At 40.9% G+C, this 27,652-nt stretch overlaps 1 protein-coding gene across 1 annotated transcript in view; it reads right to left on the reverse strand.

The window, feature by feature from the left end:
• The window catches only part of LOC140719081 (guanylate-binding protein 1-like), a 33,824-nt gene extending 20,204 nt beyond the window's left edge, over positions 1-13,620 (reverse strand). Inside the window, exons 1-4 of the mRNA XM_073033457.1 lie at positions 13,557-13,620; positions 2,994-3,205; positions 2,362-2,489; positions 1,661-1,770 (exon numbers count right to left, since the gene is read on the reverse strand). Of these exons, the coding sequence (XP_072889558.1) occupies positions 1,661-1,770; positions 2,362-2,489; positions 2,994-3,165 (410 nt within the window). The 5' untranslated portion in view covers positions 3,166-3,205; positions 13,557-13,620. The remainder of the gene's footprint in view (positions 1-1,660; positions 1,771-2,361; positions 2,490-2,993; positions 3,206-13,556) is intronic.
• Positions 13,621-27,652: the final 14,032 nt, after the last annotated feature.

A 27,652-nucleotide genomic window follows, 5' to 3' on the forward strand; every position in this document is an offset into this window, starting at 1 on the left:
GACATTGATTAGTGTACAGATCTCCCCTTGAGAGAGACAGTCAGAGAGAAGTTGCACCAGTCAGAGTACAGATTTCCCCTTAAAAGATGTACTGAGAAACACTGGTCAGTGTACAGATCTCCCTCTCAGAGAGAGTGTGTCTAAGAGACACCTGTCATTGTGGAGGTGTTTACCCCAGAGCGAGGGACTTGATAAGTAAACGGCAAAGCTGCTGGTGTTTGAGAACCTTGGATGTCAAGGATTATTGTAAATCTGCTCATAACAAGAGGAGATGTCTTGATTCAGAAACAGGCAGCTGGGATCAAGTGAATCATTGAATGCATATAGAGGATGCCAGAGTAAACTCAGGGTGGAAATTTGGAGGGCAGAAGGGAGCATGAGGTGGCTTTAGCTAAGAAAATTAAGGAGAATTCTAAGTGACTTAACAAATATATTAATGAAAGAAGAGTAACATGGTGTGAATGGTCCCCTGAAAGACGAAGATGGAAATGTATTTGTGGAACAGCTGGAGATGGGCAGTTCTCAAGCATGATTTCACTGTCACAGTGGACATTGAAGAGGAGTACCAGCAAGTACAGCGAGATCTTGGGCTCAAGAATGTCAAATTCAGATAATATGTAGAATTACATTTCAGAAGGACTCATCATTGTAGGACTTTTACATTGAATATACGGGATCTAGATACTTTTGCGCAACAGAAGGACCTTGGACTATAGGAACAAGGTTCCATTAAAGGGGAGTCACAAGTGGAGAGAACGAGCATGTGAATAAAATTTTTAGCATGCTGGCCTTCAACAGTAAGTGCACTAAGTCTGAAGTGCATGGTTACACTACATTTGTACAAAGAATTAGAGTGGTCACACTTGGAGTACTGTGTACAGTTCCAGTCATGCAGTTATAGCAAAGATGTGATAAAACCAGAAAGAGAGTAAAAAAAAAAACATTTTGAAAGATGTTGCCAGGAGTCATGGAACTGAGAGGTTAGACAGTTTGTCCTTTATTCTTTGGAGCATAGAAGATTGAGGGGAGATCTCACAGCTGTAGTAACAAAATCATGAAGGACATTGCTAGAGTCAGTAGTCTTTGCTTACAAGGTTAGGGAAATGAAAACTATAGGATATATTATGGTTAGAGTGAAATGATTAATAAGAAACTGAGATATCAATTTTTTATACATAAAGGGTGATAATTATATTGAACCAGCCAGCAGAGGAAGTGGATGAGGCATGTAAATTTGACAGATTTCCAAGTGTGTGGACAGCTATGAAGATGATGAAAATTCAGAGGGATATGGAAACGTGCTGGAAAATGGGATCAGCTCGAAATCAACTTCCGTCGGAATGGACAAGCATGGCCAAAGGGTTGCCGTCCTTACTGTATAATACAATAACTCTATGATTGAGAGACAATGATCAGTGTACAGATATGTATAAACCAAAAGAAAGGGACAGAGAAATGCAAGTCTCTGCACAGATATCCCATTGAGAGAGACAGGGACTGAAATAAACTGGTTAGGTGTACAATATCTCCCCAAGAGAGTGGGATTGAAAGACATCAGTCACTGCGTAGATATTCCCAAGAGAGAAGCACTGAGAGACACTGGTCACTGTAGAAATATCACCCTGGAAGAGAATGACTAAGAGATACCAGTGAAGGATACTGTAGGTCTTGCAGGGATTTCTGGTCTATTTGATTTTTCCCATTGTAAATGAAGATGCTGCTCAGAAGGATAGCCAGTGAATAGATGGAATGATCATTGGCAGTGTCTCCCTGCAGATAGGACCGACAACCAGTTAGTGAGCGCTCTTGCTCAGAGATCAGTCTAATAGATAACCATCCCATTTGTGGACACTTATTGTGCAGTGTTTACAGAAGTTGGTGGGTGAGGCTTCCCTCCACAGCATCCTTCCTGTCAATACCACCAGTGGCAGGTGTATGGCCAAGGGAAGTCTTACAGATCGATACTCAGCCAGTGCTCACCCATACAGTGCTGGGGCGTAATGTATACTTATGCTACCTTACCATCCTTTTCATTTGGGAGGATGGGGATGGGAATTGCGTGGATGGGACAGGAAACTTGGAGTGTGTAATGGTTTTGGACCACATGCAGTTCCAATGAAAAAGATGGCAGAATTCCTCCCTGAAGCTCAGTGTGACCCTGTGATAAAATGTTAGATGATTAGTTAACAAATTCTTAAATTTTTACTTTAAATCTAGATTGTAAAGAGAATTTAAACATCCCCATTGCCTGTGGTGGGATTTGAACTCTGGTCTGCAGATCATTCCTTTGTCTGTGGGTTACTTATTTGGTAATGAAACCACTGTCCTGAGGAGGGGGATAGTTGTGAGGGAGGGACTGACCTTCTCAGGATCTCCCAGACCCTCGGTGTCCAACAACAGGAGGGCCTCATTGGGTCTCTGAGGGAGGGTTCGAAACCACATCCAGATTCCTTTGGTGTGAGACTGGACAGTTGAATCCACTGAGAATCCTGCAGAGGGAGAGAGACAGAGAGGTAAACTTTGCAAGGACACAAGTAGATCTATCACCTTTCTTAGCCCAAAGACATGGAGGTTGTGAGTACCCTATCCCTAGTTTGTGAGTGACGGATAGGGTTTGGGAGGAACTGTTGTGAACATGGGAAGTATAAGATGGGTTTGTTGCCAAATTTGTGAATATGGACAATTAATGGTTAACACATAGTTGGTTTTACAGCAAGTAACTCCGGCCATCATTAATGAAACTAGTGTGTTCTGTGCATCTGAGATATGAAGCAAACATGCAGTTTAAATTCCCTAGATATCTACAGATCAATTGACCAAAATACCGATGGGAACACCAAAGTGATACCAATGGATGTCCCCAGTACATCTCCCACTACAATTGACAGTGCAATTGTGCTCTGTGTGTTCCAGGTGTCTCGATAATTTCTGCAACAGAGACAGTAAACAGAGGTGAAAGGTTAGAGGTGGAAGTTTACAGCCACTGCTCTTACCATTCTTGTCTCCTGCAAGACAATTCATGAGGTAGGACTTCCCTGTGCGAGCAGCACCAACCACAGCAACGACAATCATTGGATCCTCGAAGGATTCCAGGACCAGCAGTGCCTCGGGGTTCAGCTTCAGCTTCCCATCTATATTATAAACCAGCTGCAAGGGTTTCTCCATCTTCTGTTTGTTGCCACTTGACTGTCCTTCTGAGATACAGCTACAAGGTCAGAGCAAGGGAATCACACACTGATTAAATCACAGTAATTGTTAATGTATAGTATACATCCCCAATACCATGTATTGTATCCCGGCCTCCAAATAGTTACTGAGGATTTATTAATTTGTTTATACTCCCTATGAAAACCTGAAATAGATTAAGGCCCATGATTCACTCTTGGGAATCTGTATTTCAACATATAAAGGCTGGATAATCTTGGGATGCTTTCTCTGGAGAGGAGGAGGAGACCTGATAGAGTTTTATAAGATTATGAGAGACATATATAAAATTGACAGATAGGTCTGTTCCACAGGGTTAAAAAAAATAGGGCATGCATTGAAGTTGAGAGGGCATAGGTTTAAAGGATATGTGGGGGTTGAGTTTGTTACTGAGTGTGGTAGATGCCTGGAATGCGCTGCTTTATTAGAGTTCCTATGGGGGGAAGGTTTGGCGCAATTCAAAGAAGATATCCATACGCAATGCCTTAGCTATGTTCAGGGTGGACAGACAAATTCCCAAAGAACTGCTACTTAGAGTGCAGAGTTCGGTTAAATTGTTGGAGGAGTCTCTCTTGGGTAGTCAATGGAGTAAGACCCTTTTTGGCACTACTCCTTCCTTTTACAACTTACATCCCACTGCTAGTTTTGTTTATACTTTGAAGATTTATTACTGTTATTATTGGCTTTATGATTTAATCACGATGGCTGGAACCCGCACTGGAATCGAATTAAAACGTGGCAAAATTGTTTCCGAACCTGAACAAACAAAGGAGCCAGAGGAAGTCTCTACTTCAGAAAGAATATTTTTTTTGATGCAAGGTATTAATATCAAGATCTGAATGATGGACACCAAGACTGATAGACTGACGAATGCTAATGAAAAGCTTGATAAAACTGTCTCTGCTGTCCAGGAATCTTTGAAGAATCTGGAATTTCAATATCAGACCATTAAAAAGGACACTAATAGAATCAGAAGAGAACTGGAGACTGTGAATCAAGTGATTAATGAACAAGAATTAAGGATATCTACTATGGAAAAGAAAACTGTTGAGCTTTCTTTGGAAATACTAAGAATTAAGAAGAAAATGACTGATCTGGAAATCAGAAGTCATAGGATGAATTTACGTATACTGGGTTTGCCTGAAACTATGGTAACTGGTGAGCCACTAAAGTTTTTCATGAATATGCTACACTCACTTTTTAGTGAGATACTTGAAACACCTCTGATGATAGACAGAGCTCACTGAATCCTCTGCCTGAAACCTTCTGTTGAATTGAAACCCCGCCCGGTGATTTTTGCATTACTTTACTACTAAAGAAGCAATTCTTCGAGATGCTAGGAAGCAGGGGAAGCTAATTTATAATGGAGTAGAGATTCACGTAGTTGAACACTTTGCCCCAGAGGTCTATGCAGAAAGAATTAAATATTGGGAAGTGATGGCTCAACTTTATAAGAAGAACTGTTGCCCCTCTTTGCGTTATCCAGCTTGTTTGAGCATTTCCACCTTTAATGCTTCTCCAAAACGATTTGACTCCCCAGAAGAGGCTTGTAACTTTATAAAGGAATTTAAGCCTGTCTCGCAAGCAATGTATGCAATCTAAACATTTAACCTTCAGCTGGAGTCGTTTGTAGCTGGATTGCTGAAAGTTTAATCTGTGTTTTATGTCTGCCCAGACATCATTTTGGCTGTTTTATTCATTTCCTTTATTATAAGAGTTTAACACTAGTCGTATCATATTATTTGGTTGGATCTATCTTTTTTGAATATATGATCAATTTTTATTAAATGAATGTATGATTTCTGCTTTTAGCTATGTTTTAACCTCTGTTAGACATAATATCAAAGTATTTGGAATTTGTTTATTTCTTTATGTATGTGTTGTGTATTTAATCAGTGGTGCTAGCGTACAACTTTTTCAAAAAGAGTCTGCCTATTGGAGACAACGGGTTAAGGAATTATAGTTTAGCATGCTGTCCACCTATGAATGTTTTCTGGCTTTGGGGAGAGGGTTTGGGGCTATTAGTTTGGGTTTTTTCGACTGAGCAGTCCTGAGAGGTTTTCCTGTCAATCATGTTATTTTTTTTTCCTCTGTGATCTAATCCATAATTTGTTCTACCCCGAGGGTGTGGTTTATGCCTGCACACCAATTTATTTTATTAAACCTTCAATTAAAGCCTCATTATGGATGTTAATAAAATAAATATAATTTCTTCAAACCTGAATGGCTTGAACCGACCTATTAAGCGTAGAAAGATATTTAAGAAATTAAAAACACTTCAAGCTGATATTATTTTTGTGCAAGAGACCCATATCTGTAGGGAGGATGAAAACAGCCTTTTTAAATTTTTGAGGGGCTCTCAGTTTCACTCTTCATCAATAACAAAAATTAGGGGGTATCTATTTTTATTAATTTTAAATCCCCTTTTGTACATCTTAATACTGTCACTGATTCAGTTGTAAGATACTTAATTGTTACTGGTCTGTTATGTGGTCAAAAGATGGCTTTGGTGTGTGTGTATGCACCTAATATAGATAGCTCTGAATTTTCTGAGAAGTTATTTTCTGTGTTGCCGAATTTAAATGAATATAAGTTAATCGTAGGTGGTGACTTAAACTGTGTCTTAATCCTTCGATTGATAGATCAACAAACAATCTGTGGCTTCCTAACAAGGCTGCAATCTGTATTAATTCTTTTTTGCTAGAATGTGGCCCGGTTGACCTTTGGAGTTTTATTCATGCTAAAGATAAGGATTTTCTTTCTTTTCAAATGTACATCATAAATATTCAAGAATTTATTATTTTTTGTTGGATAGACGACTGGTGCCTTTTGTTGCAGACTGTGCACATGACGCTATTACGTTGTGGAAACATGCACTCAAACTTAATGCTGAAATTCCCTGACAACATACGGAATGCATCTCAGCGATGATTCAATGCTACATTGCTGCCTGATTCGGCATTTGTAAGTTTTATTAAAGAGGAAACTTCTCTATTTTTTTGAATTAAGTACAACTGAGGGCATGTCAAATTTGGTCATTTGGGATGCGATGAAATCTTTTCTTAGGGGACAGTTAATCTCTTATTCAGTAGCTCTAAGAAGGAAAACTAAAGTGGAACTTTTAGTGGTTACTAACAGGATTAAAGAAATAGATAATGTTTACTCAGTAACACATAGTGAAGATCTATATATGGAAAGGGTGGAACTTTAAACACAGTATGATCTGCTTCTGACTTTTCTCATTGAGCAGCAACTTTTGAAATCTAAAAGTCAATTTTATATACATGGGGTTAAATCAGGTAGATTTTTGGTGGTCAACTTAAAGCATCTATGGCTAGAGGACAGATTTTGAAAATGCAAAGAACTGATAGAACTGAAACGTCAGATTGTCAGGAAATTAATAAGGTATTTCTGGATTTTTACTCTAACCTTTATAAATCTGATTTTCCAGGCAATACTACTTTTATGAATAGATTCTTGCAGAGATTGAATATACCTAAAATGTCTATCCAAGATATGAATACATTAGATGTGCCTTTTAAACGAGAGGAAATAGTAAGGGCTATATCCTCTTTTCATTCAGATAAAAGCTCCAGGACCGGATGGATTTACAGTAGAAATTTTTAAGACTTTTACTGAAATACTGGCACCTCATTTATGCCAAAGTTTCACTGATTCTATACCCTCTGGGACCCTTCTGAAAACTTTCTATGAGGCATCAATTTTATTAATTCCCAAAAAAGAAAAAGATTTATCTGAATGTGCCTCTTACAGACCAATCTCCTTATTAAATATGGATTCTAAAATTCTTTCTAAGATATTGGCTAACAGGCTCGAGAATATTCACAGAGATACCCGGCAGGGTTGTCCTCTTAGTACGCAGTTATTCAATTTGGCTTTAGAACCTCTTGCTATTGCCCTTTGAAACTCCAAAAATCTTAAGGGTATTAAGAGAGGAGATAAAGTGCATAAGGTTTCGTTATATGCAGATAACTTGTTAGTTTATAATTCAGATCCTAAGAAATCTATTCCTATGTTATCTATATTTTCTGAATTTAGTAGTTTTTCTGGATATAAATTAAATTTGCACAAAAGTGAGTTATTTCCTATTAATAACTACTTGGATCAAAATGATCAAATTCCTTTTAGTATTGCTAAAATAACTTTACATATCTTGGTATTAAAATTACCAAAATTTTAAGGACCTGTATAAATATAACTTTCTTCCATTGGTTGAATACATGCAACAAATACTTTCTAATTGGTCTTCTATGTCATTATCTTTAATTGGTCGAATTAATGCTATTAAAATTGCAGTGCTACCGAATTCGTATATGTATTTCAAGCAATCCCTTCCTTTGTTCCTAAATGTTTTTTTTAGACAGAATAGATTCTAAACCATTATCTTATATTTGGAATAATAAAAATCCTAGAACGAGTAAACATCGATTGCAGAAATTAAAAAAAAAAGCATGGTGGCATGGCTTTGTCAAATTTTAGAATGTATTACTGGGTAATTAATATTCGATGTATTTCATTTTGGATTCATTATGCAGACATACATGATTGTCCTTTATGGGTAGATTTGGAAAAAAAACTCGGTAAAGCGGTATTCTTTGGCCTCTTTACTGGGAGCTTCTCTTCATTTGTGCTTTCTAAGATTGGTAGTCGAGATCACAATCCTATTATTAAACATACATTAAGAATTTGGTTTCAGTTTCGTAGATTTTTTTGAGTTTAATAACTTTTTTCTTTCTCGTAAAATCCTTCTTAATTATTTGTTTAAACCATCAATTTCCGATCAGAGCTTTTTAATTTGGAAAACTAAAGGAATAATAACTTTTTTGGATTTGTTTATGGAGGATGGTTTAATGTCTTTCACTCAGTGGACAAACATGATTTATCTAATGCATGCGTTTTTAGATATTTACAAATTAGGCATTTTCTTATGTAGATTACTTCCAAATTTTCCTTCTGCTTATTCACCCAATATGACAGATACTCTTTTACAGGTTAAACCATTTCAAAAAGGACTGATAGCTATATTTTATAAATGGTTATTGAATTTGCAAAAGGTATCAAACGATAAAATTAAAGGTGCATGGGAATTGGAATTTCGAGAGTCACTTTCAGATAATCAATGGGGTACAATTTTTCATTTGGTAAGTACCTCATCTATTTATGACTGTCATTCGTTGATGCAGTTCAAGGTAGTACACCGGGCACATATGTCAAAGGATAAATTAGCCCGTATTTTTCCGAATGTTAATCCTAATTATGACAGATGTAATATTAAGGTGGCTACTTTAACTTGTATGTTTTGGTCTTGTATCAAGATAGATAATTTGTGGAAAGATGTCTTTAAAACTTTATCAAAAGTTTTGAATTTGGACTTAAAACTGAATTTATTTACAGAAATTTTTGCGATCATTCCTCCGGAAGTAAGACCGCTCAAAGGATGATAGCATTTACACTTTATTGGCTAGGAGAGCCATTTTGCTTAAATGGAAGGACCATAATCCACCCACTGTTTTCTATTGGCTTTCCTCCATTATGTCCTGTCTAAGTTTAGAGAAAATAAGTAGTCGGACATTTGATACATCCTTTAAATTTGAAGAAACCTGACGACCTTTTATTCTATATTTTCATATGGTTTGATTTATTGCTGTCTCAGTTACTCTCTCAAAACTTTGGATTTGATCAGAAAGTTTTTATTTTTTCTTACTTTACTCTCAATATGGGCTGCCCAGTCCCCCTTGCTTTTTCCTTTTTTTAGTTATTGTTTTGTTTTTGTTTATAGAGAACAGTGTTTTTTTCCTATATATAAAATCATATATGTTTCTTTATATTTTTTCTCTTTTTATGAAATAAGAGTATTTTACTTTTATTATATTCTATTAGATTAATACTATGTATGATATTGATAATGTTTATTTTACCTCTTATATGTATTGTTATCGATATAGATATCTGAGATAATCCTGCTCTTGTTTGTATATATGTACTTTATAAAAAATAGAAAAATTGATAAAGAAAAAATGTTGGGGAAAGTTACACTGATTGAACGGTATTTTGACAAGTCTGCTGGTATGAATGTCGTGATAGTCCAGACTACCAGTGACATGACTAAAGTTATGCTGCCTAATGGGATAGGGGCACCTGTAGAGACAGAGCCACAGTCAGTTCATATCTCTGGAGAAGGGGTAAATGTGGCTGAGGGTGAAAATTTCAACGACAAGTTGCTTTCATTTCTGCAAAGTGAAGGAAAGGAGAAATCTGATGTGAGAAGTTCTCATAGGCTGAGAATGTTCTCTGGAGTTAAGCCTCCACCAAATGGGGAAACAAATATGAGGCTTTGGCTGCACTGCTTGTGTCACAAAGGGGGCATTAAACTGCCTGAGAGATATTGTTAGAGGGTGGACAAAGTTGTGAAGGGCGTGCTGCAACGTGACCGGTTTGCTCTACATTTTAAAATGACCCATAAGATGCACCCTGCTCCATCTTTTACCGAGTTACTCTGAGAAGTTAGAGAGAGGGGAAAAAGTGATTGAGAAGTGGTACATTTGCGAAATCTGTCTTCAGTGATAGCCTCTGCTGCTAAAGTGACCTTTTGATGCCACAGAGATAGAACCTTTGAGGAATGAGGTGAAAACTCTTCCAGCTAATCTGACTCGATAATGTTTCAGCCGTACATGACACGTCTGTTGAGAAACCCAGCCCACCTATTCGACTTGCAATGCTGCTGAAAAGGGTGTTTTGACAAAAGAGCGACCGGTACTTTCAGTTGCAATTGTGGAGAAGATAGATATTTCAAGCGAGACTGTGAGGTAAGGAAAATCTTCGGAAAGTAAGTCAGCCGTTAATCAAACAGAGAAGGAAAGAAGCAAAACTACGGAGGGACCCAGTAAAGGACTAGTCTGACATTTCGGAGAGAACACGTTCCAATCACTGTATTAAAGGCAAAACGCTATTCCTTAAGGATTCTGGAACCAGGCTCTGATGAAGTGATTGAAGGTGTCGATGCTAGAGCTATACTTGACACAGGTTCTCAAGTTTTTATTTTAGCGGTTTTCTGCAAAAGCAGTGTGTCCTGTTAGTAATAGTGTTTTGGCTATCGCTAAAGATGAAGAACCATAGGTATGTTGTGTCGGTCAATCAGGTCTGTCTTGGGACGTGTTGTAACATTCTGCCGAGCGGAAGATTTGGGAGAGCTGGGCTAGATCAAAGGACAGTGGTCAAGGGAAGATGCTACAGATTACCCTTCGAAGGAGAGACCCATTATAAGAAGTGCTTTGTGCAGATCAATGGCTCCAAGGAGGAAGAGCCAATACTCCCAAGACAGCCAGTTCGTTTGTGATGGTCTTCGAGGGAAATTTAAACTGTGGCCAGATTCCTTCACGAAGAGTGAGGGTTCAGCAAGTGAGTAAAGCGATAACTCTGACTTCTCCAGAAATGAGCTTCAACGTTTAACTCTAATGGGTCCTTTTAATTTTATTGTCCTTTCCTGTAATTGTTTGTTAAAGTTGACAGTTTGGTACATGTATTTCCTTTGTAATTTCATGCCGCAATCCAATCTGCTAACTCTACTTGGAGCAGTATATACTCACCATTTGCTACAATCAACGTTCCTCCCCGGAACATCCCAACTTTCCTGTTTGGTTGAACCTCAAATTATACCGACACAAGACGTATATTGCTTACCGAAGGTAACCTTCTCACCGCTGAGTCAGGCGGCTGTTAACAGAGTTAGCTAACGAGCCAAGTTTGTGTACGAGCCTAGGTGAGAGTATTACATACCTTTCCTTCTAACTCAGGTCCTCTTGACCCGGTTAACCGTTAAATAGCCGGTAAACTACATATGTACGGTCGGACTTAGATCAGTGATTTCCAGCGGAAGCGGTTGCGTGTCCTAAGGGGGCGTTCGGAGAAATTGAAGTCGTCAGGGGGCGTTCAGGATTCTTGCGGTGGGCGGTAAGCGGCAGCCAAAGTTGAGGCACTAGACCTGGCCAAACATTAGTAGAGCAGGCACTTACAAAAAAGTACATGGCATCAGAACACAGGAAGAACCACAGCTCTGTAGTCGGTGAGCACTCATCGTCACAACGTGTCTGAAACTTAGTAATTTCACCCGACCTTACCCGACTAATCTCAGCAGACAGACGTTACAGGGGATACATAAATTAGCAGCCATGGTGCCCAACAGTTTCCCTTGACTCAAGACACGGAACGATTTCACGCAATTTAACGGTTGGTAAGTCAAGTACACCCTCTCAACCTTCTCTTCAGATCTATGGAAAGCAGGTCGCGCAATGATACAGCGCTGGCCGGAGCCAAACGGTAAAATAGAGCCACTCAGTGAACCTGCCGTCCCCGAGGATTCCTATTGAGGCGTTCAAAGCGACCTCGACGACATATGTGCGGTTAACAACTATCATTGGGGATTACGAGACCTTACGTGATTGGCCAATCGCGCTAACTGGAATAGTATAAAGGCAGCTTGCCGAACATCAGCTCTATCCCGACTGACATTCAGACTCCAATCTGAATCCTTGTCAGCATAATTTTCGTTGAAGTGATCGTCTTCATCTTCGCCTCGCCGTTCCTTTGCATCATTATATCCGTGACAACGGACAATTTAGCCTCATTAATAACCATATAACAATTACAACACGGAAACAGACCATCTCTGCCCTTCTAGTCCACGCCGAACACTTACTCTCACCTAGTCCTACCGACCTGCACTCAGCCCATAACCCTCCAGTCCTTTCCTGTCCATATACCTATCCATTTTTACTTTAAATGACAATATCGAACCTGCCTCTTCCACTTCTACTGGAAGCTCATTCCAGACAGCTACAACTCTGAGTAAAGAAGTTCCCCCTAAACTTTTGCCCCTTAACTCTCAACTCATGTCCTCTTGTTTGAATCTCCCCTACTCTCAATGGAAAAAGCCTATCCACGTCAACCCTATCTATACCCCTCATAATTTTAAATACCTCTGTCAAGTCCTCCCTCAACCTTCTACGCTCCAAAGAATAAAGACCCAACTTGTTCAACCTTTCTTTGTAACTTAGGTGCTGAAACCCAGGTAACAGTCTGGTAAATCTCCTCTGTACTCTCTCTATTTTGTTGACATCTTTCCTATAATTCGGAGACCAGAACTGTACACAATATTCCAAATATGGCCTCACCAATGCCTTGTACAATTTTAACATTACATTCCAACTCATATACTCAATGCTCTGATTTATAAAGGCCAGCATACCAAAAGCTTTCTTCACCACCCTATCCACATGAGATTCCACCTTCACGGAACTATCATTATTCCTATATCACTCTGTTCTACTACATTCCTCAATGCCCTACCATTTACCATGTATGTCCTACCAAAATGTAGTACCTCACACTTATCAGCATCAAACTTCATCTGCCATCTTTCAGCCCACTCTTCTAACTGGCCTAAATCTCTCTGCAAGCTTTGAAAACCTACTTCATTATCCACAACACCATCTATCTTAGTATCGTCAGCATACTTATTAATCCAATTTACCACCACATCATCCAGATCATTAGTGTATATGACAAACAACATTGGACCCAGTACAGTTCCCTGAGGCACACCACTAGTCACCAGCCTCCAACCTGACAAACGGTTATCCATCATTACTCTCTGGCATCTCCTATCCAGTCACTGTTGAATCCATTTTACTGTTTCAATATTAATACCTAACGATTGAACCTTCCTAACTAACCTTCCATGTGGAACGTTGGATAAAGACGCACCGTCTGAAGGCAGTGAAGCCTTGAATTCTAATCCTGCTAAGAAACAGAAGCTACAGAAAGTGCGTCAATACAATGTTAAATCCATGCAGTATTGTTGTAGTCCGTTCCCGTCAGTTCAGCAACGCCCCATGTGTCTAATTTGTAATACTGTACTTCTAATGAAGCTATAAAACCTTCAGGATTGCAAGTTGTATCAGAAGTATTCTCAAAATAGATACCAGCATTGTATCACTGTTCTCAAAATAGATACCAGCATTTTAAAATCAATTCCTCAGTAATAAATGTAGCTTGTCATATTGATGAACTGAGTGAAGACATTGAGTATCAACTATGCACAGAGCTGCAAAAACAAAGTTTGTGATACAACTGAATGAGCCAACTGTGCGAGACAACGAGACAGATGTATGGTTGATCAAGAATGGAAAAGTTCATGAAGAGGTTCTCTTTTATAAAAGGTACAAATATCGACGGACAATCAATGTATAAAATGTATATTGAGGATAAAAGTATTCTGATTAGGAACATAATTTCTTGAGCAACCATCGGAGAATTGTTCGTGCGTCTCACACCTGGATATATTGGCTAACACCGAGTTAGCTCGCGCTGTTACTCACTGTATCTCTCCGTCGGAACCTAGCGTCGAGAGTCAACTGAAAGGGTGAATTTAGGGCTGATAATTTCTATACCAGCACTTCCATGCTGTGCTGTTATTGGTGTAGCCATACCGCGGGCGCTGATTGGTTGAGTATTAGTTGCTAGAGTGTAAGAAAAAAGTTTGGTTGTAGCGTTCATTTGTTCAATTTTAAATTTTGGACACGACTGATTTAATAACTTGTGAATGATCGCTTTTTATGGGTCGCAAAGATTCTCTTCCACCCCCCCCCCCCGCGTATCCTTTGTTTTGGGCTGCCGGTTTTTTCGCCTTAGCATAAGCAGTTCGCTAGCAATGTAGGAATAATAGTATAAAGAGTAGTTTACTTTTATGAATTTAAATAAATACAACCACTAATCTTCAGTCGTTCTTCCACCCAAAAAAAATAATAATGCAGCCTCTGCAATGTTAGTTTTGCCTTGTGTTCGGACTCACAGACTGCTGCTCCCAGGAGTGTTAATATGCGAGAAATGTCAGCTAATCCAACACCTCGGGAACAAGGTTTGCCTGAACGTGAGAAGGATGTGGCTGACCTGCGATGTTGTAGAGGATCGGCAGATACGCTCCAGATGTCCTTTAGGGAGATAGTGTGCACTTCAAGAGAACCACGGGTCGAGACTCTAGACCAGAAAGAGAGGTAGGTGACTGTGGGAAGGAAGCGCAGGGTACGAGGTGCATACTGTCCGGGGGCATCATCGCCAGACTTGGAAGTGTTCAACTATTTTGAACACCTAGCAATGCTAGACAACCAACATGAAACCTCATAGGTTCCTAATCCTAAAGCAAAGCCTTATAAAAAGGAAGTGGTGGTAGGGGACTCAATTGTCAGCGGGGTCGAGAATCAGATGTGTACTGATAAAGAATCTCGCATAGTGTGTTGCCTACCTGGTGCAGAAGTAAGAGAACTCTCTGGTCGAGGAAATAAGCTCCTGGACAGAGCTGGGCTGGATCCAGTCAGGATTTAATATCAGGGTATGTATACAGTGGACAACCTGAAATTTATCCTCTTCACAGACATCCATAAAACAAAGGCACCCAATAGAAGAACCCTGAAGCTAACCCTCCCCCTTCCATTTGCACAACAGTAGCAAAAGCATCAATATTCCCTAAGCCCCCACCCAGGCCAGCAGAATCACTGACAAACCCCGGAGATCCCTCCATGTGAGCGGCAGCAGAAGCGCCCAAAGTGTCCTTGATCCAGTCCATCAAATTACAGATCACAAACCAGCACTTCGGTATCTCAGACAGACTTTCACTCTCCAGCGAGAAGAGGTCGCTCCTGCAACAACGTGAGCGGTGACCAGCAAATCACTGTTCCAATGTTACAATCTTCCATGTCACTCCTCCAAAAACATCCCCCCGCCCCCCCATCTCGAGGACAACAGGCTCTCTCTCTCCGTCTAGAGTGAGAGGGATAGATCGAAGACAGGGGCCTTCCTCCGTCAGCAGCCGGCATTTAGCAAACACACCGCCTACTGTCTCACTGTATTAGTCTCCCACGATGTTTCAGTCAGCGAAATCAGCGAGGAACTGGGTCTCCCATAGGGCTTCTCCCTGACTTCGAACCTCTCGGCCGTCAATGCTCACGGCTTCCAGGCCGTTCCTAGAGATAGCGTTCACTAGCAGTTCATTCCACACAACTAACACCTTCTAAGAAAAGAAGTTCTTCCTCCGATGCCCCTTAAATATTTTACTTTTCACCGTTGACCTATGATCTCCAGTCTCACTCAACCTCAGCTGAAAAAGCCTGCTTGCATTTACCTTATTTATGCCCCACATCATTTTGTATCTCTCTATCAAATCACCGCTCATTCTCCTGTGCTCCAGGGCAGCAGTCCCAACCTATTTAACCTTTCCCTATAACAGGTCCTCAAATCCCAGCAACATCCTTATCGATTTTCTCTCTACTCTTTCAATCTTACTGATATCTTTTCTGTAGGTAGGCTGCCAGAGGTGCACATAATACTCCAAATTTGGCCTGACCAACATCTTACACAACTTGAACATAACATCTCAATTCATGTACTCAGTACTATGGTTTATGAAGGCCAATCTGCCAAAAACTCTATCTTTACAACTCTATCATCCTGTGATGCCATTTTCAAGGAATTATGGATCTGTATTCCCAAATCCTCTGTTCTACCACACTCCTCAGTTCACTACCATTCACTGTGTAAGTCCTAACCTGTTTGTCCTCCCAAAGTGCCACACCTCACATTTGTATACATAAAATTCCATCTGCTATTTTTCAGCCCATTTTTTCCAGCTGATCCAAATCCTGCTGCATTCTTTGATAGTCTTCCTCGCTGTTCACTATGCCTACAATCTTGTTGTCATCTACATTAGCATCCAGATCATTGATATAGATGACAAACAACAACTAACTCAATATCGATTCTTGCCACACTCCACTAGTCACAGGCCTTGAGTGGGGTGTGTTGAATATTGAATTAGAAGAAGAGGTAAAAACACATCAGTGAGTGTGATGCACTTGGATTTTCAGTTGGTTTTTGATAAGGTCCCATACAGGGAATTGGTCAGCAAGATTAGACCACATAAGACAGATGGGGCTAATGCTGTGACATGGACTGAGAATTGGTTATTGGACAGAGAACAAATCAATGGACAAATGAGAACAAGGAAGTGAGAGCATGCGTAGGTCATATGTCCTTGCAAGTTGATCCCACTGTTTATGGTTGTTCTGCCCCAGATCTCAATTTCAGTGTTGATCCAGTGTTTCCCAGAGGGGGCAGCTCTGGCCCTGAGCTGAGCAAGTATTCAAAGTGGCTGGTTGTGGAGTGGTACAGCACAGAAAATGAGCCCTTCACACTGGAATCTAATCATGAGTTAGGGGTGATGGGATGGAATATACAATACTGTGTAGAGTCTCAGGCACATACACTGTAAAGCTCGGTAGCCTAAGACTTTTGAACAGTACTATAGTCATTTTATGTGTTGTCCTGCACTGCTGCTGCTGCAAAAACAAATCATGACATGTGAGTGTTGATGTCTTGTTGGCAGTTAGCAATGAAAAGATCCAAAGCAGGCAGAAGACCAGAGCGGGGTGTCCAGGAAGAGGAAAAGGGTTGGAGGTGGGAGAAAGGGTCATCGATGCAAGCTGGAGAGTCCTTGCCAAAGAAGTACGATTGTACAAAGTAAAAGGAATGACAGCACAATTGTCTCTGATGACTACATCTGCAAAAGGTGCATCCAGCTGCAGCTCTTGTCAAACTGAGTTAGGGAGCTGGAGCTGGCTGAACTTTGGATCTTTCAGGAGGCAGAGGCAGTAATAGATCAGAGTTTCAGGGAGACAGTCACCCCTAAAAGTCAGGAGACAGGTAACTGGGTGACTGTCAGGAGAGGGGAACGACCAAAACTGAACACAACACAATACTCTAGCTAATATTCACTAATATCTTGTACAATGCTAACATAACCTCCCACATTCTATATTAAATGACCTCACTACTGACTAATAGCCAGCCAGTAGTGTAGTGGCATCTGCACCAAACTCCGAGGCGAGTGGTCCCCATTTTGAATCTGGCCGGCTGCTTGCATGCTTTCACAGTTCACTGTGAAAGTCATACCCTGGTTTACTTCCCAAAATTTAACACTTCACATTTATCCAAGTTGAAAGACATTTGTCATTATTTGACCCACTTACCCAGCTGCTCAAAGTACCATATATATTTTGATAACCTTTCTCACTTGTTATATTACCTCTTCTACTGTCATCCACAAACTTACTGATTGTGCCTTAGACATTCACATCTATATCGTTTATATAAATAATGAACTAAAAAGGTCTCAGCATCAAACTATGAGGAACACCACTACCAATTGGCCTCTAGTAGTCAAAACAACCTTTGACCATTGAGCCAATTACATATTCAATTAGCTATCTTTCCCTGGATTGTATGCAATCGTACATTCCAGACTTGCCTGGCATGTAGGACCTAGTCAAAAGCTGTGCTAAAGTGCATTTAGATAATGGTCACTGCCCTATCCACATCTATTCTCTTGCTTAACTTGAAAAACTCCAAGACATTTGTGAGACCGTACTTCCCATGCATAGGGCTGCACTGACTATCCCTAATTAGACATTGCTTATCCAAATATGTTTTGTCTCTCAGAATCCCCTTTTACTCTTAATGTACTTATTGAATCTCCTGGAATGTTCCTTAACCTTGCCTTCCAGATCTATCTCATGCCCTCTTTTTGACATCCTGATTTCCCTCTCAAGTTCCACAGTTCTTTATCTCACTGAGGGATTCACTTGTTTCCAATTGCCTAAACCCAGTGTCTAACCAGAGCCTCAATACCTTTTGTCATCTGGGGTTCATTCAATTTGTCAGGATTGCCCTGCTACCCCTGGATCTTGACATTGCATTTTTAAACTCTTCCCACTTGCTAGTTGTTACTTTACCAGCGCACAGGCTCACTCAAACAAACTCTGAATCATCCTCCATAACACCTCCAAAACTATCCCTGCCTCTGTTTATTCTTAGCAGCATGAAGGAACAAGGATCTTGGGATCTAAGCCCATAGATTCCTCAAAGTTCCTGCACAACTTTGATTGGGTGATTAAGAAGACCTATGGTCTGTGGCCTTCATTAGTAGGTGGACTGAGTTCAAACTCTACAAAGTAATATTGCAGTTCTATAGAACTGTGGCTGGAACACAATTGGAGTCATAGAATCACAAATCACTTCATTCCATTTAGTCCATGCTGGTCTGGTCTTCTGCATTGTCTCATCTACCTGCACCCAGACCATATCACTCCATACCTCACTCTCTTCCATGTGCCTAACCAAACCTCTCTTAAATCTTACAATTGAACCTGCATATACTGAATGCTTATTGCACACTCACACCACCTTCTGAGTGAAGAAGATCCATTCAGATTCCCCTTCAATATTTCACATTTCACCCTAAACCTGTGCGCTCTAGTTCTAATCTCATCCAACCAAAGAGGAAAATGCCTGCAAGCATTATCCTTATCTGTGCCTCTCATAATTTTGTATATATCAAGATTCAAGATTGTTTAATGTTATTTCCAGTACACAGGTGTAAAGAGATATCATGATATCCCCCTATTCTCCTCTCCTGCAAGTGTAAGAGAATAAAATAAATGTTATTTTGGATCTGATGCATGACAAAAAACACAATGAGGAATCCTATAATAAAAGAAAAAGCACGATAAATATAAATATGTCAGATAGCTTATATCAACAGTGCCCATAAAGCGATACGAGGCACTGGAATGTCTGTACATGAGGTGTCTGAGAGAAAATGATGAACATGGTTGTGGATGAGATGGGGTGGATTAGTGGGTGGATGTTTTGCAAAAAGTAGCTGTTTTTGAATCTACTGGTCCTGGTGAGGATGCTACATCACCTCGTCCCTGATGGGACTGGGACAAACAGTCCATGAGCAGGGTTGGTGGGATCCTTAATGAGGTTATTGTTCCTTTGCCATCACCTTTATGTATATATGCTCTGGTTGGCAGGAAGGCTGGTGCCAATGATGTGTTCAGCAGTTTTGACCACCCATTACACAGGGTTCCGATCCACCTCAGTACAGTTCCTGCACAATGTAGTGATGAAGCATGTTAGGATGCTCTCTACTGCACAATTGTAAAAGTCCATTAGTTTAGATGAGCATACCCCAGCTCTCTTGAGTTTCCTCAGAAAGTAGAGGCATCATTATATGATCTGTCCTCATTCTGCTGCTCCTCAAGGAATAAAACTTTAACCTTTTTAACCTTTCCCTTTAGCTCATGTCCTAAAGTCCCAGCAACATCCAAAGATCCAAAATGCATTAATTATCAAAGTATGTATTCAATATACAACCCTGAGATTCATCTTCCTGTAGACAGACCTGGAACCTGTTCAGAGAAAAACATCAAATCACACTGCTCCACATGAAAAAAAAACCAAATTGTGCAAACGGCAAGAAAACAGAAAAGAAAAATGAGCAATAAACACACAATATAAGACACAAAATCGAAAGTATCCATGCAAATTCCATTCAGCTTTATTCGTTATCTGCAGTCCACCCCGATTTATGTCATCCAAAATAATAACAGAAAAGGGCCGACCAGAAACCAGAAACATATCATAACATGAACTACAGCGTCCAATCCACAATGGTATTCAATTAAAATTTGCACAGGACCGTTGTCTTCAGCACAATCCTTTGGCAGCATTAACTGAGATGGAGAGACAAACCATTCAATTGCAGGGGCCTTCCACTGGTTGCAGTGAGCAAGAAGCTGGAAGTGGGTGCTGAGCATCTGCTTGCCTTATACTCTTGTCCTTGATGTTATCCAGGCTTCTTGCCCTGAAGGCCACACAGCTCACTGACACCAAAGTGCCAGGTCAGTCGATTGGCCCAAAAACATGCAACCAACATGTAGATGACAGGCTGCAACAATAGCTGAACCACCTTTGAAAGGAAAAGAAGGCATTAAAGAAGTTTCATGAACCTTTTGGAAGATGTCATCTTTGGTCACAATGCTCGCTGGCACCATCTTCTTCCTTGTAAATTTTTCCTGTATTTTTTCAATCTTATTGATGTCTTTCATGTAGATAGGTGAAAGAATTGCACAAACTCAACTTCACCAACATTTTATAGATGATAACATCATTGCATTTGGTATTTGTTGCTTCAATATAGGAAGTGTGTGGAAGTTTCAGAGAGGATGCGGAGGAAATTCTGCCTGGATTAGACTAAATGTCATATAAGGAATGGTTGAGTGAGGTAGGGCTTTCTCGTTGGAGCAAAGGAGAATGAGAGGCAATTGATATATGTGGATAATATTATTAGAGGAATAGTAAGAGTGGACAGCCAGTTTCTTTTTCCCAGGGCGGCAATGGCCGATAGCAGAGGACACCTATTTAAGGTGAATAGAGGAATGTTTGGGGAGATGTCAGAGAAAGGAATTTTGCACAGAGTGTGGTACACATTGCTGGGGCAATGGTAGAGTCTGATGCAATACGTATGGATATTTTAGAGGCTCTTAGGCAAATCAATGTAAGAAATTTGGAGATGCCTGCATAAGCATCCGTGTGGCTTCAAGTCAGTGGGGGATTAACATTGATTTTGGATGTCTGGAGTGTGGGTGAAAACTACAACGAGGGTGTTTGAAAACTACATGTAATTCAAAAGAAGCATTGTAGATAAATTGTAACTATAGAATTATCCTGCTGTTACCTTTGATAATTAGTATATAAAATGTCATAAACATTGAATCAAACAGGCCTCTTATTACCAGAGTGTCTAAATGTGATGCTTGTTGCGCGTTTCTGCTGATTTGAACTCTTCTATACCCATTAGCTACTAGCTTCAGTGTCTCTCCAGGAATTGTTCATGCTACAGCGTTTGGGAGCTCATTCAGGATATATTCGTAATCCATTGTGTGGCAACAATTTCAGCAATCTAAGGGGATGAGTATTTTTCAAGTTTGCACTCACACTTGGATCTATTCGGGTCGGTCACTAGGGGCTATTAAGTGGCAGAGAGTTGAATATGTTATGATAGTTGTACGAGTGTTTGCAAGCATTTGTTGGTCAAATAGATGGAACAATTTATGCTTAGAGTCTTCTAGGTAGCCATTAGGGATTACAGTGAAGATGTAGATCCACCATAGGGAAATAATAGGTAATTGTGGAAAATGTTCCAATCTACAGGGCATTTTTGCTGCCCTATTTGATTAGATCCTCTTTAAATTTGGCCTTTTCTGGAACAAATTTATTTTTGTTCCAGAGGGACAAAAAGAGACTGTAAGGACCTTTTCTGGATGTTACCTTTGATCATTAGCACATAAAAACTTAATGTAATATTGGATTGAGCGGTACTCTTCTACCAAGAGTGTTTCAATATGAAGCTTGCTGCTCATTTTTGTTGAATAAAACAATTCTATATCCACTAGTTCAGTGTCTCTCTGGTGATGTTGGTCACAATACCTCACCTTTATTTTGAGGCTATGCCCTCTGGCCCTAGACACTCCCACCAAGGGAAATGCACTCTAACTAGGCTTTCCAACGTTGGATATGTTTCAATGAGATTCCCTCTTCATTCTTCTAAATTCCAGTGAGTACAGCCCAGAGGTTTCAATCACTGCTCATATGTTAACATTTTCAATTCTGAAATCATTTTCATGAACCTCTCTGAAGCCACTACAATGTCAGTGCATCCTTTCTTAAACAAGGCACTTAAAACTGCTCACAATATTCCAAGTGAGGCCTCACCAGTGCCTTATACAGCCTCAGCATTACATCTTTGCTTTTATATTCTAATCCTCTTAAAATGGATGCTATCATTGCATTCCCCTTCCTCACCAAGGTCTCAGACTGCAAATTAACCTTAAGGGAATCTTAACTATGACCATCTTAATCTTAACCATCCTATCTTTCTCCATATCTATTCAAAAAAAAAATCTGAGTAATGGTCCTCATCCCAAGATGTTCCCAAATGACACTCCAGTTACTTGTCCAATCTCATTCCCTAAGAGAGGTCAGTATTTCATACTCTCTGTATATTGATGAATATTTCTGAGATACATTTCACAAAATCCAAGCTCTTTGCATTTTAAGTGTTCTATTCCATGTGGCACCTGCCCTCTTAATTCTTTCCAATATCAAACTCACTTTTTTTTAATGAATCATCCAATGCTTGCTTGCCTTTCCCCAGACCTCTGCAATTGAAAACTCAGTCAATCTCAACATTAGAAGAATTGACTTAGGTTTCAGAGCTCTGAAAGCTGTAACATGTGTAGGGTGTTTTATATCTTTGAGCCTGTGAATAGCAGTGTGGGGCATCATAAAAACATACAGAATACTGAAAGGCCCGAAGAGAGTGCACACAAAGAGAATTTTTTCTTCAGCAGGAGTATTTAAGATCTGAGAATATAAAGGAACATCCATTTAGATCTGAGATGAAGAGGAATTTGATCCCACATATGGCAATGGAGGCCAAAATATTGGGTGTATTTAATGCATAAATTGCAGATTTTTGATTAGTTAGGGGTTGCAGGTTGTACCAGAAGAATGGGGATGAGAAAATGATAGAATTGTCATGGTCTAGATCGGGTTTCCTTTAAATTTACCTAGTTTGTGTTATGATCCAGACCATTGTCTCCTTGTTTCCCTTTAATTCCCTGTTTTCCCATGTCCCTCGAGCTCGGTGATTAAAGGCAATTTAGTCTCGACCGAACAGGCAGTTTATAAGTCTCCAGCTTCAGCTGTTTGGGGCGAGGGCATTATGAATGTTAACAAAGTCACCGAAGCTAGTGCGAGCTGAAGTCATCTAGCCAGAGCCAACTAAGTTTCTTGCTGGAGCAAGCCAAGTCTCCTCCCAAAGCAAGTGCGAGCAAGCCGTCTTCCCTTGCTAGAGCGGATCCATTAAAGTTAAACCGCCGGGGTGAGTCAAGAGCTCACCGCTGCTTGGAGTGAACTAGAGCCCAGTTATAGCACTGTCTATCATTGTGTGGTCTCTGTATCCATGTCCTGTGTCTGAGTCTGTCCCATGAAGAAGAAGAGTCCTGGCTCCGTCCTGTGTCTAAGGAGGAGTCCCAGCTCAGTGTTCTATATCCTGTGTTTGCGTATCAAGTCCTGGCTCTGGTGTTGCAAGTATCAAGTCCTGGCTCTGGTGTTGCAAGTATCAAGTCCTGGCTCTGGTGTTCCAAGTATCAAATCCTGGCTCTGGTGTTCCAAGTATCAAGTCCATGTTCCAGGGTTCCAGTCTCAAGTCCACATTCCGGTGTTCAAGTATCAAGTCTTGGCTCCGAGGTCTGGGTTCCAAGTGCTGGCTCCAAGGTTCATGTTCCAAGTCCAGGCTCTGATCCTGAGCTCCAGGTCCTAGCCCCAGACCCTGAGTCCCAGCCTAGTCCCGGGCCTGAGTCCTTGTCCATTACGCTTATTCCCGCTTCCTCTTTACTCTCCTTGATTTCTCTCTGTTCTGTCTTTGCGTCACAGCTCTCCTTGTAAATAGTAATAAACTCTATTTGGTTAACCTTACAAAACGTGTTTGTGTCCTGCATTTGGGTCCCCCCCCAGCACCCTTGCCCCCACTTTGTGACAAGAATGGTGAAGACATGATATCCTCTACTTGTTTCTATATCTCATTGTCCCTTTCAATGCAAGTCCCTAAGACCCACAAGAAGAAATTCTTACTTGTCTCTCTCTGAAGTGAGCTGACCCTTATTTAAAGATGATACCCACAGTTCTGGATCTCCCTACTACTATGGAAACCATCCTCTCAGGACTGAAGAAATCATTGTGGTTTGAAAAGCTTTGTTCCTTCCAATGTTGACTCTCTGCGAGCTACAGGAAATTACACCAGTTTTCCTCTTAAATATATTCCTTTTGAACTACTTTCGTTACAATCTGCAGCATGTAAAGTCAAATCAAGTCAAGTCACTTTTTATTGTCATTTTGACCATAACTGCTGGTACAGTACACAGTGAAAATGAGACGTTTTTCAGGTGCTGCATGAACAATACAAAACCTACACTGAACTATGTAAGACAACATAAAACTGCTCTAGACTACAGACCTACCCAGGACTGCATAAAGTGCACAAAACAGTGCCGGCATTACAATAAATAATAAACAAGACAATATACACAGTAGAGGGCAGTAGGTTGGTATCAATCCAAGCTATGGGTATTGAGAAGTATGATGACTTGTGGAATAAACTGTTACATAGTCTGGTCGTGAGAGCCCGAATACTTCGGTTCCTTTTGTCAGATGGCAGGAGGGAGAAGAGTTTGTATGAGGGGTGCATGGGGTCCTTCATAATGCTGTTTGCTTTACGGATGCAGCGAGTGGTGCAAATGTCTCTAATGGTGGGAAGAGAGACCCCGATGATCTTCTCAGCTGACCTCACTATCCGCTGCAGGGTCTTGCAATCTGAGATGGTGCAGTTTCTGAACCAGGCAGTGATGCAGCTGCTCAGGATGCTCTCAATACAACCCCTGTAGAATGTGGTGAGGATGGGGGGGGGGGGGGCGGGGTTGGGAGATAGACATTCTTCAGCCTTCGCAGAAAGTAGAGACGCTGCTGGGCTTTATTTGTTATGGAGCTGGTGTTGAGGGACCAGGTGAGATTCTCCGCCAGGTGAACACCAAGAAATTTGGTGCTCTTAACGATCTCTACGGAGGAGTCATCGACGTTCAGTGGAGAGTGGTCGTTCCATGCCCTCCTGAAGTCAACAGCCATCTCTTTTGTTTTGTTCACATTAAGAGACAGGTTGTTGGCTCTGCACCAGTCCATTAGCTGCTACACCTCCTCTGTGTATGCTGACTCATCGTTCTTACTGATGAGACCCACCACGGTCGTGTCATTGGCGAACCTGATGATGTGGTTCGAGCTGTGTTTTGCAGCACAGTCATGAGTCAGCAGAGTGAACAGCAGTGGACTGAGCACACAGACCTGGGCCCCCCCCCCCCCCCCCATGCTCAGTGTGTTGGTGATGTTGGAGACATTGGATGGTGTTGGAGATGCTGCTTCCAATCCGGACTGACTGAGGTCTCCAGGTCAGGAAATCTAGGATCCAGTTGCAGAGGGAGGTGTTCAGGCCCAGTAGGCTCAGCTTTCCAATCAGTTTCTGAGGGATGATTGTGTTGAATGCTGAACTGAAGTCTATGAACAACATTCGAATGTATGTGTCTTTTTTGTCCAGGTGGGTTAGGGCTAGGTGGAGGGTGATGGCAATAGTGTCGCCTGTTGAACAGTTGGGACAGTAAGTGAACTGCAGGGGGTCCAGTGAGGGGGGGGGAGCAAGTTTTTGATGTGCCTCATGACGAGCCTCCAGAAACACTTCATGATGATGGATGTGAGTGCGACGGGACAGTAGTCATTGAGACAGGACACTGAAGACTTCTTTGGCATGGGGACGATGGTGGCGGCCTTGAAGCACGTAGGAACGACAGCACTGCTCAGAGAGATGTTGAAGATGACAGTGAGAATTTCAGCTAGCTGGTCTGCACATCCTCTGAGCACTCTAGCAGGGATGTTGTCTGGTCCAGTAGCCTTCCGTGGGTTGACCCTATACAGGGTTCTCCTTACATCAGCCACGGTAAGACACAGCACCTGTTCCTGCCAACAACGGACTACTAAACTATATCACTGATTTTCAGATCTCACATTTGATGGTTAAATGCAGAGCAGTTAAGTGCGGCACTTTTAATGGGCAATGCCATGGCCATGGCCAAAAAGGTAGCATGAGAGGCGGGATTCAAACCAGGCTGAAGCGCAGGGGGTGAGGGCTCCTCTTCCGAGCATCTTGCTGGTGAATGTAGAGTCACTTGAAAATAAGATTGATGATTTCAGAGCCAGACTGCTGTGTCAGAGGCAGATCTCAGTTGTTTCTTGCATTGAGACTTGGTTAACAGCAAACACGCCGGACGCAGCAACCGATCAGAAGATTTTACCATTTTCAGAATGGATCTAACCTTGAGTTCTGGTAAGGAAATAAATGGCAGGAATGCTTTATTGTCAATTCTAGTTGGTGCACGGACATTGGGGTTATGTCAGCTTCTTGTTCCTTTGATTAAATGTACACCATTCTATTTGCCTGGGTTGTTCTCAAACTAGTGGTCCATGAGCCAGTAATTTTCGGAGGATCAGAGGTGGAGAGAGTCACAAACTTGAAATTATTGGGTGTCATTATTTGGGAGAACCTGTCCTGGACCCATCTTGTTAATACTATTGTGAAGAAAACAGGGCCAAACCTCTACTTCCTCAGGAGTCTGAGGAGTATTAGCATGTCATTGAAAATCTTTGCAAACTTGTATGGATGTCTAGTGGAAAGTGTGCTGTCTGGATGCATTTCAGCCTGGTATGGGAACACCAATGGCTTTGAGCAGAAAATCCAACAAAAGCTAGTTGATTCAGCCCAGTAAATCATGGGTAAAACCCTCACAACCATTGAGCACATCTACATGAAACGTTGCTGTACAAAAGCAGCATCTTTCATCAAACATCCTCACCACCCAGGATATGCAGTTTCTCACTGCTGCCATCAGGCAGAAGGTACAGGTGCCTCAGGACTCACACCACCATGTTCAATAACAGTTACTATCACTGAACCATCAAGCTCTTGACCAAAAGGGGTAACAACACTCATTTAAGCACTCTGTTTTATTGTTATTTCATGCTCATTGTTTATTGCTATTTATTTATATCTGCATTTGCACAGTTTATTTACAGTTACTGAATTTTTTGATAACAATAGTGGTTGATATATTCATTTTGACTTTCAGAAGTCTTTTGACAAGGTACCCCATGAGAGGTTAATAATCAAATTACAGGAGATGGGGCTTCAGGGTAAGGTGTGTGAATGGGTGCAGAATTGGCTCAAAAATCCAGAAGACAACGATATGGTGAGAGGATCATTTTCAAACCTAGAAGATGTTAAAAGTAGGGTTCTGCAGGGATCAGTTTTGAGAGGGGGGTCACTGCTGTTATTAATTTACAGTATGATTTGGATAAGCACATAAATAAACTAGTAAAGTTTGCCATGACACAAAATTATGGGCAGACAAATGGCAGGTGAAATTTAATGTATTACATATATGAAGTAGAAATATTGGATATAAATATACAATGGGTGGTCTTGAATTAGAAAGAGCATGGTATGAGAAGGATTTGGGCATTCTGGTAGACTCTTCACTATCAACATCTAGACAATGCACAGAAGTGATTAGGAAGGCTAATAGAATGTTGGGCTATATAATGCACTCAGTGAAATTCAAGTCTGCAGATGTTCTCCTTAAGCTGCATAATGTGCTTGTGAGGCAACTCCTTCAATACAGTGTACAATTTTAGTCTCCATATTGTGTGAGGGATTTGAAGGCACTGGACTCATTCCAGGTCTGAAGGGTATGACCTATGAAGAAAAATTGGGAGAATTAAATCTTTTGAGCCTAAGTAGATGCAGAATGGGAGGAGAGGTGACAGAAGTTTTCAAAATCATTAAGGATATAGTTAAGGTGGTTACCAGCTACTA

The sequence above is a fragment of the Hemitrygon akajei genome, chromosome 31 (genome assembly GCF_048418815.1).
Source record: "Hemitrygon akajei chromosome 31, sHemAka1.3, whole genome shotgun sequence".
Taxonomy (NCBI): Eukaryota; Metazoa; Chordata; class Chondrichthyes; order Myliobatiformes; family Dasyatidae; genus Hemitrygon; species Hemitrygon akajei.